At 41.7% G+C, this 16,113-nt stretch overlaps 1 protein-coding gene across 1 annotated transcript; it reads right to left on the bottom strand.

Annotated features, from left to right (window-relative positions):
- Window positions 1-3,076: 3,076 nt before the first annotated feature.
- Window positions 3,077-5,043, bottom strand: LOC122051926. The gene is made up of 2 exons (XM_042613263.1): window positions 4,881-5,043; window positions 3,077-4,792 (listed from the first exon to the last, which is right to left on the bottom strand). Exons 1-2 carry the CDS (start codon window positions 5,011-5,013, stop codon window positions 3,243-3,245), a joined length of 1,683 nt encoding a protein of 560 aa, XP_042469197.1. The 5' UTR covers window positions 5,014-5,043; the 3' UTR covers window positions 3,077-3,242.
- Window positions 5,044-16,113: the final 11,070 nt, after the last annotated feature.

Here is a 16,113-nt window from a genome sequence, read left to right on the forward strand (position 1 = left end):
AACTGTTTAAATTTTAGTATCAAGTTCAGGGGGAGAAATTAATTAAAATGTTATGTGTTTGAAAAACTAACTTGTGGTTGAACATCAGTTTACAAAGAGTTAAAATTTAACTAAGTATTTGAAAAACTTGGAAGTTTAATCCCACCTAATTTTCAAACCTGATTTTAAAAGTTAACTATTGAAAATTAAACTTTCCAAATTTCACTTTTATCAAATTAGCCTTAATTTTTCAAATTTAGCTTGATTAACTTTGAAAATTGTTTTCTTGAACCAAACTCAGATTTTTACAATAACTCTACACTATGATTGTTCACCCCTGTGTCTTTTTTGATGAATGCCAAAGGGGGAGGGTTAGGTGGTTAAGTTAGAACAACTAAATGTCAACTTGAAAAACTAACTTAAAACCTTAAAAACCTTGAAAATCATGCTTGATTTCTGCATATATTTATCACTAACTTAACCAGGTTGTCATTCCATCAAAAAGGGGGAGATTGTTGGTGCAGTTAGCACTAACGGTCTAACTCAGGTTTTGATGAATGACAAATCAGGTTAAGTTAGGTTCGTTGTTATCTAACACTCTGATCGAGTGTGCAGGATAAGTCCAGCTAGGTCGACGGGCTGACCGGATAGCTGGCGAGAAGTCCAAGCGGGTCGACGGGCTGACCGGACGCTTGGCGTGAAGTCCAGCTAGGTCGACGGGCTGACCGGATAGCTGGCGAGAAGTCCAGACGGGTCGACGGGCTGACCGGACGTCTGGCAGGTAAGTAAGGTAAGTCACTGGAGGGGAGTGACTGTGAGGACGCGTTCCCGGGAAGGGGACATTAGGCGTCGATCAGGCTTAGATCCATTTCGGATGTCTAAGTCGAGATCGTGACTAGATTCCGGTCTCGGAAAGACGGAATCTAAGTCATACTCTTTTTATCCATCTGTTGAACTTTAACTGTGCTAACAATCTGTTTTACAGGATGTATATTTGTCTCGGACTAACTTTGTTTTGCAGGAAAAGGGAGTTTTCTGGAACAAGGTGGTCCGGGCGCTCGGAGGTCCGGGCGCTCGGAAGGGATCCGGGCGCCCGGAAGGCGAATTCTATCCAGCCAAGTCGTCGCCACGTGGAGCATCTCGGTTTGAGCAGCTACGTCACATTCCAGGCCATATAAAAGAAGCCCCAGGCAGGAGCTTCAGAATCAATCAATCAAGCTGAGAACTCTTCTACTGTTGGTCTTGCTGCTCGACGTTCAGTGCGACGCCAACAAAGGTCCGACACTACGCTCCGTTCTTTTCCCTTTTTTGTCGGTATTTGTTTTCAGTTTTCATTAGCATTCCCTGTACGGTTCTTTTGTAATCATCATTTCGAATTGCTAGTGATTGCCCAACGAAAGTGGTCAAGGACCACGAGCCTTCGAGTAGGAGTCGTCACAGGCTCCGAACGAAGTAAAACCACTGTGTCTATTTTACTTTTCCGCTGCGTTTATACTCGATATTTTCGAATCGATATTCACCCCCCCCCTCTATCGAATCTAAAGGTCTTACACAAGACAGTTCTACTGTCCTTTATATTACTCATGCATTATAATATTATTACTGTGCTAACATCTATTTTGCAGGATTATTTTTTGTTTAACGCTGTGTTGTAGGTCCGGCTAGATCAGTCGACCGACTCGGAGGATCGGTCGACCCAGCAAGAAGAAATCAAGGCAGTGTTCAGATCAGATCAGAGCCCGATCAAAGTTTGATCGGTTGACCAAACAGTAAAATCGGTCGACCGAACCATGATGACTCAGCACATGCCAATTCAATAGCAACGATCAGAAGCAAATGGAAAGAGGGTTGATCGGTCGACCAAACCCATGGATCGGTCGACCGAACCAATCAACAATTAATGCAGCATTAAGTATGGATCTCGGCAAATCTGGACGAACAGGGAAGGAGATTGTTCGGTCGACCGACAAATGGGATCAGTCGACCGAACCCTTAATGAGCAATTAATGCAAGAGATCGAGTCAGCGTCAGACTCCAGTCAGGAAGGAAGGGAGCTGGTTCGATGGACCGAACAGAGGGATCGGTCGACCGAACGCCCATTACACCTATAAAAAGAGGCTTGAGGTTTGAGGCTAAAACAACACTTTCTGATCGACCGAAGTTATCTTCTACAAGCTACTCGTGCTACAAGTCTTCATCAGCTTTGCAAGTCACTCCGTCCGATAGTGTCGACCAAAGCTTCAACTCTATTACTTGTCGGTATATTTTATTAGCTTGCATTGTAATTAACTTAAACAAGATAGTAGGTTGTTACTATCTTGCTCATTTTGTACGTTCTGCTTCTTTCCGAGAATTTCGGAAAGAAAGGTTATAGTGGATTGTCCATCGGTGCGATCAAGGATCGCGGGTTTTCGAGTAGGAGTCGACCTAGACTCCGAACGAAGTAAACAAGATTTTGTCTTTCTTTTTTACTTTCCGCTGTGCACGCCTCTGCTTTCAAAGAAAAAGGGAAGTTTTAAAAAGACGTGATATTCACCTTTCCCTCTATCGCACTCATTCGATCTAACACAAGGGATCTACCCTTGATGGGATTTACTAGCATTTTGTATATATGCTACGATTTGAAAGGTTCGCCCACGATATGGAAATCCCGGGCAAAATCAATAGCTGGACAGTATTGCCTAGATAGATGGACCATAGTTTGGAAAGGCTATTGCAAGTCGTCGATGGCGCAACAAGCCATATGACCGACTCCATTTCTAGACATGCCCCTTCGACCAACATCAGTATTTCGGGATCTAGCAGTCGGTATGGTGCTAGCTAGGGCCAATCATATCAAGGGGTAAGGAACACTAATTCTTCCTCCGGCTTCTCCTTCTTATTCCAATCCCATCATTGAGGGCCTTATCGGACATCCCTAGCGCACTTTAGTGCGTGTTAACCCATGCAGATCATCGACGTTATCACAGAAAATTTTATACGGAGGCAAATTTTGAACGCATCGCTGTTAATCAGTTCAGGAGGTGAAAGCTACAGTTGATCTAATATATTCAAGTGGCGGGCTTTCAAACTCGTGGAATTATTGCGGTGTCAACTAGTAGTTGACTAACTGAAACTTTCCATGGTTCTCAATCATTTACACCTACTTACTGTCTGCTTTGTCTATTAATTTCATCCATTTGGCTGGGCTTCTACAGGTTGGTAGTTTACATGGCATTAATAATAACTAATTAATTAATTACATATCCTACTGAAAATAATCTCTATTTTTCATCCATCGCCCAGTTGCTCTTCTCCTTGGGCCCCGTCGGCCCTTCTTCCCCCAGCACCTCATCCGGCAGACTCCGGATGATGCTCTCGAGACTCTTCTTCAGCCTCCCCGGCAGCAGCCTCTCTACTCTCTTCAGCTCCTTCCAAATGTCGTAGCTGATCTTCGGCCCCCACTCCCTCATGTAGTTCACCCACGGCGGCGCCTCCACTCCCAAGTACTCCGCCCCCACCACCTCCCAGCTCTCCCCGCTATCCACGCTGCTCCCCTTGTCGGTGTCGTTCCTGATGCCGATCCCCAGCTTGGCGTTCCCCTGCAGCACTAGCCCCGGCCTCGCGTACATCGCGTGCCCGTGCAGCGACGCGTACCCAACCGGTTTGTTCGTCGCACCGTCCCACTCCACCTGCGACGCCTCCTCCCAGCTCCCCGCGCTGTGCTCGCTGAAGTACACCCGCCGCAGCTCGCCGGTGAAATTGCTGATCCGCAGAGTCATGTGCTCCCAGTCACCCACGTGCCCCCCGATCTTCCCCAACTTGATGTTGATGAAGCTCACCTTCGCCCTTGCCGGCCCGTTGAAGGGGTAGAATATCCATATGGCCATGTCGGTGAAGGTCGCGCCCAGCATGGGCTTCACATGGAGGTAGACTTTGGTGCTGGAGATGTCCCCCTTCTTCGCCTTATCTTTTCGGTCATCTTCGGCCGGCAGGTCGATCCAGTAAGCTCCGTCGTTGGATTCTCCCTGTGGGAGATTCGATCCGTCAGGCTCGATCGGAGTTGAAGGATTGCTCTGGTTTTCTCTCTGGTACAATAGAGCTCCGTTGCCGAAGAACCAATTCACCGAGGAAGGCAAGAATTCCTCGTCGGAGTGAAAGTAAATCTTCGGCGCGTAAGCTTGCATGAGAGCTTCCACTTGGTTAAGATTCGGCATGGCGTTGGTGAAATTGGACGCCGAGTTCTTCAAACAAGCTAACTTTGTGACCATTCCATTATTTGCTTGAGCGAGAAAGGACCCCACCGGCACGCCGGCGGCGGTGATGCCTCTCACGGCCGGCCGTGAAGCGTTGACGTTGAACCCGTCGGTGCTCCAAATATACTCATCGTTCTCCACTTCTTCGGTCAGGTCGCTCCTCACGCAGCGGACTTCATCGAGAGGTGGTTTCTCCGGCGAGCCGGTGACGACTAGCCCGACTGCTCGGTATCCATCCGGCGGCGTCGGGAGCCAGAAGTAACCGTGACCATCTTGCTTGAGGTTGCTGGACGACTCGCTGCTCCATAGGAGGGTGTAGTCGGAAGGCTTTGCGAGCGCCACATCGCCGCCAGAGCCGATATCCCTTCCGACGAGAAGCCAGCCGAAGAGAGGGCGGTTGTTAGACTGGGCATAGTAGCCGAGGGGCGAGAAGCCGGCGGGGAGTGAGGAAGGCCTGAAGAAGGTGGCGCCGAGATCGTCGGGGCCGCCGCCGTGGGTCGCCCAAACGCTGCTGAAGGTGGAGACTTGGCGAACCTCGAGGCCGCCGAGGTCGATGCTCCCCTTGGCGAATTGTCCACCTGAAAACCACCTTCAAGCTAAGATTACAAACACACGAAGCTGTATCACCACCTGCTTAATGACTGATCCGCACAGAGATTGATTCACCTGGTGGGAAAGATGGCAATGGCGATGGAAGATGAAAGGGATGCGCTTCGATTGGGGAAAGTTTCCTGCTGGCCTTGGAAGCAGAGAGAGAGGGGGCTCCGCGGGTTGCTGTCAGAGAGACACAGTTTCCCATGGTTAAAGCTGGGAGATAGACGTTATTGCAACCTTCACAAGGCAGCTGAGGAATTTAAAGGCGTGGGGAAGCGGCTTGCGTTTCTTCATGATGTGGATATAATACTTGCTTTGGAGCATTGTTTCCTTGTGTTTTTGTCTTTGTGAAGGGAATTAGGAAAGGAAGATGCTAATAACGTGCAAGCAAAAACGGGGAACCACTGTGACTCATGTACTTATCTCTGCATATGCTTTAAAATGCTTTCAAATGTGGTTGTTTTGAACAATGTAGTCACACTTTCATTATCTTTCCAACTCCCCCTACAGATGAAAAACCCAAAGACCGTTTACTATTAGATTTATCGTCCTTTATGTCATTGTGGAATTGAGTGTTATCATATTTATTTATGTAGATAAAAAAATAAAAAATAATACTAGAGGGTGTCTTGTAGTTAATATACACCATGTGTTAAATGAATCTAGATAAAGAAGATAAAAAAGAGATCTAACTAAAATGAAATTAACATTGGTGAGAAAATAATTTATTGCTTTAGTCTTAAGTGCTATGTTTTTCACGTGGGAGATTATTTTTCATTTAACATAAAAGTAAAGAGACAGTGCAAATTAGGTGGTTTATGCTTGCTTGTGTTAAGGTGACTAGGATGATAATGGTATTAGCAATTGTAAGGCTAATGCCCTAACTTGATGATACGAATATATCCTAAAGGCAGAGTAGTAATTAGGAGGGGGAGGAAGGATATTTTGGTCTTCTTACTGGTTAAGGCTTTAAGAGGGGAAATGAGGTACTGTAGCAAGGGCTGGTTCAGGTTTTGATGTCGCCGCCAAGAAGAGGGTCTTCTTCCTCGTCCTCACGCTCCTCGCCGCCGACGACGACGTCGTCCACCGGCCATCGGCTGCTCCCCTCCTCTTCTTCCTCCGGTCACCACCTCCTCCTTTCTCTCCAACTCATGCGTTGTCGTTGCCGCATGAGCGCGTGTCGTTGCCGCGGCTTTAGGTTTTCTGCACCGCCGCCGAGGGAGAACGCACTGGCCAGACTCCTTCTCTTTTCCTCTCCTCTCGCCGGCAAATGCCTCCGGTCGTCTCCTCCCCTCACCTACATGACCCCCGTCTCAAACGTCGCCGCCGCTTCCTCTCGCGACGCCGCTGCCACTTCTCCTCCTCTTACGTCGACGACGTTCAATGCTGGCAGCTCCCTTCTCTTACGCACGAGGCCTCACGCGAGCACAACAACAACCCCTCCTCTTCCTCCTTCTCCTCGCGATGCCAGCCACAGCCCTCCTCCCCCCTTCGTCGGCAGCCTCCACGCACTGCAGCCCCTTCGTCGGCAACCTCCACTTGTCGCAGCCTTCTTGGCCGGCATTCATCACATGTCGGCAGTCCATGCGTCGGCAATCCATGTGCCAACTCCGCCTCGGTTTCAATTCTGTGTCGCTGTTGTATGTCAACCCCTGTGCCGATCCAGTTGTGTGTCGTATCCCGAGCTACAACCATAGTGCACATATTGTTGGATCGGATGAGTGTGATAGAAAGGGGGGGGTGAATATCATGCTTTTCAAAACTTTTCTTTAATTTAGAAAAATAGAATCGTGCAGCGGAAAGTAAAATGAAAGACTAGTTCGTTTACTTCGTTCGAAGTCTAGGTCGACTCCTACTCGAAGGTCCGCGATTCTTGACCGCACCGATGGGCAATACACTATAACCCTTCTTCTCGGAAAGAAGTAGATCGTACAGATACAAAGATATAAGATAGTAACAATCCTACTATCTTATATGAATTTAAGTGTAATATAAATAAAATATACCGACAATAGTAAGTGAAGGTTGAAGCTCGGTCGATACTGTTGGAACCCCAAGGTTGGTTTTGGTGTGACCAACAAGTTAAGTTAGGTCCTGTCTGTTTCTAACCTGATGTCTAAGTGTGCAGGAGCTTAGGAGCACAAGTACTCGAGTGGAAGACGCAGCTAGCGAGAAGGACGGCACGCGGTGCGTCCGAGGGACGAGGTGCTGCGGAAGAGTACACCGGCGGACGAGAAGGAAGTGTGCGCGGTGGTTCCGAGGTACGAAAGCCGGAGTGGAAGATTGCTCGGGGAGCAAGAGACGCAGCTAGCGCGAAGGTCAGCACGGGGTGCGACCGAGGGACGAAGTCTGCGAATGAGTACGCTGGTGGACGAGAAGGGACACGCGACAATTCCGAGGGACGAGAAGTCGGAGGGAAGCACGCTCGAGAATACCGGAAGATGGGTTCGGGTGAGCCCTATTCAGGATGTCAGAGATCACCCAAGCAAGCGGAGCCGGAGCAGAAAGACCCGGACCAGAGGCGAGCTGAACCGGAGAAGAGAGCACGGACCAAAAGTCAACTAGGTTGACTTTTGGCTCCGGGGCGCCCGGAAGTGACTTTTTCACAGGATCGAGCTTTGACTCGATCCAACCGTTGGGGGATAAATTTTATCCCCCCAGGGCGCCCGGAATCCTTCCAAGCGCCCCGACCAAGGCTATAAATATAGCCTTGGTCCAGAAGCTTTTCAACAATCACGATCATTCTATTTCCAAACACTTGTATGTTTTAGTTGTAGTTAAGCTTCTGTTTTCTATGCCTAAATGCTGTAAGAGGCTTCTCCGCCTGAAGGAGTTTTTGAGCTTAATCTTCCTTGGATTAACAACCACATCGGTTATAACCAAGTAAACATCTGGTGTCTCGTCTTTTCTTTTATGCTTTTATTTATCTGCTTAATTCATTTTACAAGTGTTAGCTTAATCGTTTGAGGAAGGGTTGTCTGTTTTAATTGACAGGTTATTTACCAACCCTTCTAGCCGGCCCAACGGTCCTACAAGTGGTATCAGAGCCGAGACGCCTCAGAAGGACTAACCGCCGTCTGAAGCAACAATGGCCGGAGCTAGCGACTACCCACCAGCATTCGAGGGGGGGCTTTCTTCATGGAAGCAACAAATAAATGTATTTCTTAACTCTGATATTGGTATTTCTCTAATAATGAAAATAGGTTATGAAGCACCGAAAGACACGAACGGAGAGAAAATCGGCATACGCCTCTGGAACGAGAAGCAACGTGAAGAGTCTATGGCGAATGCTCGGGCAGAATTTCACATTCTAAGCGCAATACCAACTAAAGATTTCGACAGAGTCGGAGAGTACAAAAGCGCGAAAGAACTTTGGGAAAAGTTCTTAATGCTCTATGAAGAACCGGTTGAAGTCGTCTCCTCAATAGATATCGAGCCGTCATCAGAAGAATCCGAGACGGAAGAAATTACCAAGACAACCCCAACAACCGAAGTACATCCCGAGATCGATGAAGGGGGAGAATCTTCGGAAGAAATTAATTCAACAGGGGGAGAACCAACGGCCGACGAGGTAAGTAAGGCATGGCCTCTACCCTCTGAACAACTGGTCAATTAATCAAATTACCTGAAGATTTTTGCGAACCAAAATTTGAATTATTAAAAGAACTTTTCGGATTAGAAAATCTTCGGTCGAATAATTGTTGCAAATTACAAAATATTTTTACGAAAGAATTATGCAACTTAGAAATATTATCGAAAACTTTTTCTGGATCTAAAAATTTCGAATTACAAATTACTTTACTGAAAAAGTTTTGTGAATTAGAAATTGATTCATCAAACAAAATTTCCAGATTAAGAAATCTATTATTAATAGATTCCTGCAAACTCTTATTGTTAAAAAATTCTTGCAAATTACAAAATATTCCTTCAAACGAATTTTGCACATTGCCGAAAGAATTTTTTATATTGTCGAAAAATTTTATCAAGTTAAAATCTGTGCCATCTGAATATTTCTGTGAAATTGAAATTCAAAAAATAATAGAAATTAACATGATACAAATTTCTGCATGTATAATCTTTGTGGCGTTAAATCTAAAAAAGATTGATTTAAGAAATTATGATAAGTTAAAATGGAAATTTAAAGCTTTCTGATAAATAGAATTAAGAACTAAATAAATGCATAGAATTTTTTTTAAATGTTTAAATTTTCTTGCATAAAAGTCTTTTGGGCTTAGAAAGTTTTTTTTAACTTAAAAACTTTTCAAAAAGCTATTGTTGACTTAGAAATATTTTAACAGATAACTTTTCAAATTTTCTAAGTCTTTAAACCCTTAGAATTTTAAACCCCATTTTATTGTGATCAAAGGGGGAGAAGAAGAAGTATAGTCTAGGGGGAGGTAGAGAAAATTGAAAATTAAAATTTTTTGTTGAAATTTAATTTTTTCTATCTTATTGCACTTAATTGCAATATAAGTTAGTTTATGTTTTATGTCTATTTTTTTTCCTAGCTTAACTTGGGTTGATCACACCAAAAAGGGGGAGATTGTTGGAACCCCAAGGTTGGTTTTGGTGTGACCAACAAGTTAAGTTAGGTCCTGTCTGTTTCTAACCTGATGTCTAAGTGTGCAGGAGCTTAGGAGCACAGGTACTCGAGCGGAAGACGCAGCTAGCGAGAAGTAATGCAGACAAGATGGTCCAAGGGACGAGGTGTCTTGCGGAAGAGTACACCAATGGACGAGAAGGAAGTGTGCGGTGGTTCCGAGGTCGAAAGTCGGAGCGGAAGATTGCTCGGGAGCAAGAGACGCAATAGCGCCGAAGGTCAAGACGGGTGCACCAGGGACGAAGTCTGCGGATGAGTACACTGGTGGACGAGAAGGGACACGCGACAATTCCGAGGGACGAGAAGCCGGAGGGAAGCACGCTCGAGAAGACCGGAAGATGGGTTCGGGTGAGCCCTATTCAGGATGTCAGAGATCACCCAAGCAAGCGGAGCCGGAGCAGAAAGACCCGGACCAGAGGCGAGCTGAACCGGAGAAGAGAGCACGGACCAAAAGTCAACTGGGTTGACTTTTGGCTCCGGGGCGCCAGGAACTGTCAGGGGCGCCCGGAGTTGTCCGGGGCGCCCGGAACTGTTCGGGGCGTCCGGAAGTGACTTTTTCACGGTTTGACTCGATCCAACCGTTGGGGGATAAATTTTATCCCCCCAGGGCGCCCGGAACCCTTCCAGGTGCCCCGACCAAGGCTATAAATATAGCCTTGGTCCAGAAGCTTTTCAACAATCACGATCATTCTATTTCCAAACACTTGTATGCTTTAGTTGTAGTTAAGCTTCTGTTTTCTGTGCCTAAACGTTGTAAGAGGCTTCTCCGCCTGAAGGAGTTTTTGAACTTAATCTTCCTTGGATTAACAACCACATCGGTTGTAACCAAGTAAACATCTGGTGCCTCGTCTTTTCTTTTATGCCTTTATTTATCTGCTTAATTCATTTTACAAGTGTTAGCTTAATCGTTCGAGGAAGGGTTGTCTGTTTTAATTGACAGGTTATTTACCAACCCTTCTAGCCGGCCCAACGGTCCTACAGATACTTCCGGATGGAGTAGCTTGAAGAGTCGTAGAAGATTTGTAGCACTGTCCGCTTGCAGAGATGAGCTTTGAGATGATCAGAAAATAGTATTGTACAACCTCAGACCTCGAACTATAAGATCGTCGATGTTCGGTCGACCGATCCCTATGTTCGGTCGACCGAACAAGCTTCCTTCCTTCCTGGTTGAGATCTGATGCTGATTCGATCTTCGGTAATTAATTGATCATTAAGGGTTTGATCGACCGATCCCCTTGTTCAGTTGACCGAACAGGTTCCTTCCCTGTTTGTCGAGATTTGCTGAGATTCGCATTTACTATGCATTAATGGTTGATTGGTTCAGTCGGCCGATCCAAGGGTTCGATTGACCGATCAGCCCTATTTCCTTTTGTTTCTGATCGATGTTGATTCTGTGCTGAGTCATCAGGTTCGGTAGACCGATCTTACTTATCGATTGACTGATCAAGACTTGATCGACCTCTCATTGTTCGGTCGACCGATCTAGCCGGACCTACAAAATAGTGTTAGACAAAACATCCTGCAAAACAGATGTTAGCACAATAATATTATAATGCATGAGTAATATAAAAGACAGTAGAACTATCTTGATCTCAATTTGGAAACATTCCCGATTTCTTCAGTTGGATCAGCGACCTTAGGTTGTTCCTTTAAGGAACACGACCTCACTATCGCTCCTCCAGTTGTTTACCTCAACTTACCTGCTAAACATTGGTCCTTCAGACTTGTTTGGACTTTCTCTGCTCAGTGTCTGATCATCTGATCCACTAAAGCCTTTCCTACAATACTACATTAGCTAGCAGCAATAATAGTAATACAGAATATAATGGTAAACCTAAACCTAGATTTACTGAGATCCGTTGGTCCGGTCGACCAACCTTGCTTGGAGTTCACTCCTCCAAGACTTCTCGTTACCTAAGGTTATCTCCCCCTAGTTTTTTCACCACTTGGCTTCACTTACCAAGACTCAGTATTCGGCTACCCAGGGATCAGGTCCTCCAAACCTATCCACTTGACTTCCACAATCTACCGAGATTTCTCTTGCCTCAATATTCAGCTACCTAGGGATTAGGTCCTCCAGACCTATCTACCTGGCTTCCATGATATACCGAGATTTTCCTTGCCTAGCCTACAACTAGGACTTTCCAAGACTCAGTTGACTTCTCACCCTTGCCTAGCCATAACTATGACTTCCCATGATCAAGCTCCATTAAACATACTTAAACATATTTGTCTGACATTAAAACCTTGAAGGTCAATTGCACCAACACATATTACTATGTTTTGGCCTTCAAGCTGTGATTAAATCTCGATCTACGTGTCGTCGTCATTGTGTTCCGGCCTGCGAGCCGCGGTTGTATTTCGGACTGTGTGCTTTATGTCTAGCCATCATGTTGTTATCTTATCTCGGCCTGTGTGCCGATGTCTTATCCCGGCTTGCGTGGCGACGTCTTATCCTGGCTTGCGTGCCAAGGTCGAATATGGTTTTGTGCTATCGCTTCCAGCTCCGCTTCATCAGATCCAACTCTTCATCCGGTTTATCCATCTAAGTTCCTGAGTCCTGACAACTCGAGTAGCGTCCCATCCGAGGGCGCCCTCCTGGGCCAAGATACGCTCTCCGTACTCACTCTATACTCATTTTATTATTTTACGTCTTAATTTGTACTTATATATTCGTTGAATCTGCTTCGAGCTTTAAGGTACTAGGGACCGGGACGACCCGATCGCTAGCTGTAGGTAACGTTGATCAGAAGATTTTTGACGACGAAAGATCCATGATTCAATATATATCTTCCGATGCGTTCCGAGCCCAACATAAACATCATTCATTTAAATCATGATACAAGACATTTAAAAAATCTTATCATCTAAATCCAAATTAAAATGATGTCAATATTAATCCACTCTCATAAATTTAAATTCTCTTAATTTATGGCTCTCATATCAAGTGTTGAAAATTGTTTGGGCTCCGAAACAATTCCAGTTTTAATAATTTTACAGATTCGATCCAATCGATTTATCGCTGAAGCGATTACACAATTTCATAAATCATAATCGAACATAGGAATATAAACTAATTATGAAATTAAATTTATGAAATAAATATTTTATAAAAACTAACCTCTTGTAGTTTTCTTCCCTTTTGTGAATCCGAGGTGCGTAGAAACCACAATGTTCCAGTACAATCCTCGTTCCCACCGACGACAGTGAAACAAACACTAGAAATCAAATGTATCTTCTCTACGTTGTATTCAATACATGAAAACGTTGACTCACTCCACTCTTTTATATATATATATATATATATATATATATATATCCTTTTAGAAATAACGTATAATATTCTCAATATATTATAATATTATTAATAATCCAAATTTATAAATATCATATAATTATGATTAAGATCTATTTAGATATTACCATAATAATCTAAATTTATAATTATCTCATAATTATAATTAGGATCTATTTAGATATTACCATAATAATCCAAATTTATATTTATCTCATAATTATGATTTAGATTAGGATATTATTAATACCTATTTGGATATTACCATAATAGTCTAAATTTATAATTATCTCATAATTAGGATTTAGATTAGGATATTATTAATACCTATTTGGATATTACATACCATAATAGTATAAATTTATAATTATCTCATAATTATGATTTAGATTAGGATATTATTAATACATATTTGGATATTACCATAATAGTATAAGTTTATAATTATCTCATAATTATGATTTATCTACTAGCCTTTGAACATATGGAAATATGTTTTCGTTTTCACATTTGATTTCTAAATTGTATTTTTAGTCTATCAATTATTAAGAAGGCATAATGGGACATGGACCCATAATTAAAATCTCTAATAAATTAGATAAATAATTAAACTCTTTAATTAATTTATCCAACTTATTAATTCCATTATTACTCCACTAAAAATATGGAATTGCACTCTTTTTTATTATGAAATATTTTACTTATTAAAAGAGCAGATCATTAATTTAATCATTGTATATGGATTAATCCTTCATTGGCGATTCATAATTTGGAGCTAGGAATATTATGTTTACTTCTCCAATTATTTTTTATCCTCATCTACCATTAATTCACTAGTGAGTGGTTTAAATTATAACATAATTATAAATTAGTTGGGCCAACACTCAGTTCTAGAATTAATAAATGAGGTAATCGTCCTTCTACTTCCTGCAAGAAGGAATGGATTCATGTCTATGAATTTATATTCCCAGCCAATCATTTCAAATATAAATCTAAAATGCAAGTGTTGAAAATGCATAATTGCAAACTTTAAACAAGAAAATTTAGAATCATATTAGAATAAATAGGAGTCTATAATTACATTAGGATTAAGATTTTTCCATATATGATCATCTTATGATTTAATTAAAGTTTCATATTAATTACGGAATTAATTATGAAATAAATGATTAAATCGGTCCAAGTCCTATATAATCTCATTATATATAAATGTCCTCATCCAGATGTCTCCACATCAACAATCTAGATAAGACGGTCACATTCTATACTTAGATACATTGTCAAATATTGAAACCCATAGAGGTTGATTGCATCAACAAGAAGAAAGAAGGGTAAGGATGGGGAAGGAGATGGATAAAGAGATTTTTTGAGCTAAAGCCCCTCTCTAGTAGGGAAACCCAATCCAACATCTCAAGGGTAGCCTTCTCCACATGAGTCAACGCCACTAGTTTGGGGTCTTAATGTTGTATGTAAATTAAAAGTGATAAAAGAAAATTATTAGAATTGACCGGATCAATCACCAAATCAAATCAAATTTTATTCTTGGGCTGCATTAGTGATGCTTTAATTAAATACCCCATACTTTAATTAATTTCACCACATACTCAATTTAAGTTTATTATACATAATTTTAATCTTTTTGTATATATAACTCTTATATATACTAAAATTATGGTTACATCTAATAAACTAGAGATTTTATTATGATATTCAAGACAATAAATTTCAAGCAAAAATGTTCAATAATAAGCGTCATATTTATTCAAAATAAAAACATAGTATGTTTACAATACTTTAAGGGCACTATCACCAACAATCTCCCACTATCCCTAAAGCATGTGGGGCATATCCTAAGTCCTATATTACGCATATGTCTTTCAAACATTTTTGTAGGTAGTGTCTTGGTAAATGGATTGGCAAAGTTATCAATAGACTTAATCTTAAGAATGGAATTGTCACCTCTTTGCATTATCTCTCAAATCAAATGATACTTCCTTTCAATATGCTTTGATCTCTTGTGACTACAAGGTTCTTTCGAATTAGCCACTCCTCCACTATTGTCACACCATAATGTGAGTGGCTTATCTATATTAGGAACAACTTCTAGTTCAGATAGGAATTTCTTGAGCCATATTGCCTCCTTAGTAGCTTCGGAAGCGGCTATATATTCGACCTCCATGGTCAAGTCAACTGTGCTAGATTGCTTGATGCTTCTCTAGACAATGGCACCACCACCAAGAGTAAACACTGATCCATATATCGATTTATGAATATCTCTATCTGATTGAAAATCAGAGTTAATATAACCATCTATTTTGAGGTCTCCACCAGAATAGACAAACATATAATTTCTTGTTCCCTAAAGATATTTGAGAATATTCTTTACTGTTATCCAATGATCCATACTAGGATTTGACTGAAAATGGTTGACTATCCCTACAGCATAACAAATGTCTAGCTTAGTGCACAGCATGCTTAGTGAGTAGTTAACCATGTTCATAGTTAACCATGTTCAGAACATGCGCTCCAATTGACTGTCCTTTCTTCATCTTATCATTTATGGCTTTCTTAATCGCCTCATGCTTAGATTGACTAGACTGCTGTCCAAACATAGCTGGTAGAGAATCCATTATTAATTAAAGCAAGAATAGGACCAGAAGACATTGCTGAAATATACAATGACATTTAATTAATTGAAATAATATCATAGTCAACAAGTAAAATAATTTAGGAATCATAAATAAAATGCATGACACATTTACATTTATCCTACCAATTCCAAGGAAATTAATCTCACATATAATAAACCACCTTAATTAGGGTTGGTCGAATTAAATGATGAATAAATTGAGACCGTCTCTATTAATAAATAAAACACTAAGATATCTCATATCTTCACTTTTATATATTAATTACCATTTTAATTTAGCCCAGATGCATTTAAACTATTTATTGCATCCTCATGAGTGTGACCCACTATTTCAGATTTTAAAACGCAATCCATAATTTCTGTCTTAGGGTAAATAAATTATGAATTCGATTAAAAAATATTATCCTTTCGAAAACTAAGTCTTGAATTTTGGTTTAAATGAAAACCTTCCTTAGGGAGGACGTCCTACGCATCACAAGGCACCATTTAAACCTCACGTCGCTTTGGTAATAGTGGAGGCTGTAGGATTTATTGTCATATATCCTTCTCCCACTCATTATTATAATTAAAATGATGCTAGTTTTATTTATTGGTCTCTAATATTAGATATGTAATTTATCACATAATAAACATCATTCATTTAAATCTAATTTAAATCATGATACAAGACATTTAAAAAATCTTATCATCTAAATCCAAATTAAAATGATCCACTCTCATAAATTTAAATTCTCATAATTTATATTCATTTTCTCTATGT

This window comes from Zingiber officinale, chromosome 3A (genome assembly GCF_018446385.1).
Source record: "Zingiber officinale cultivar Zhangliang chromosome 3A, Zo_v1.1, whole genome shotgun sequence".
NCBI classification, from domain to species: Eukaryota; Viridiplantae; Streptophyta; class Magnoliopsida; order Zingiberales; family Zingiberaceae; genus Zingiber; species Zingiber officinale.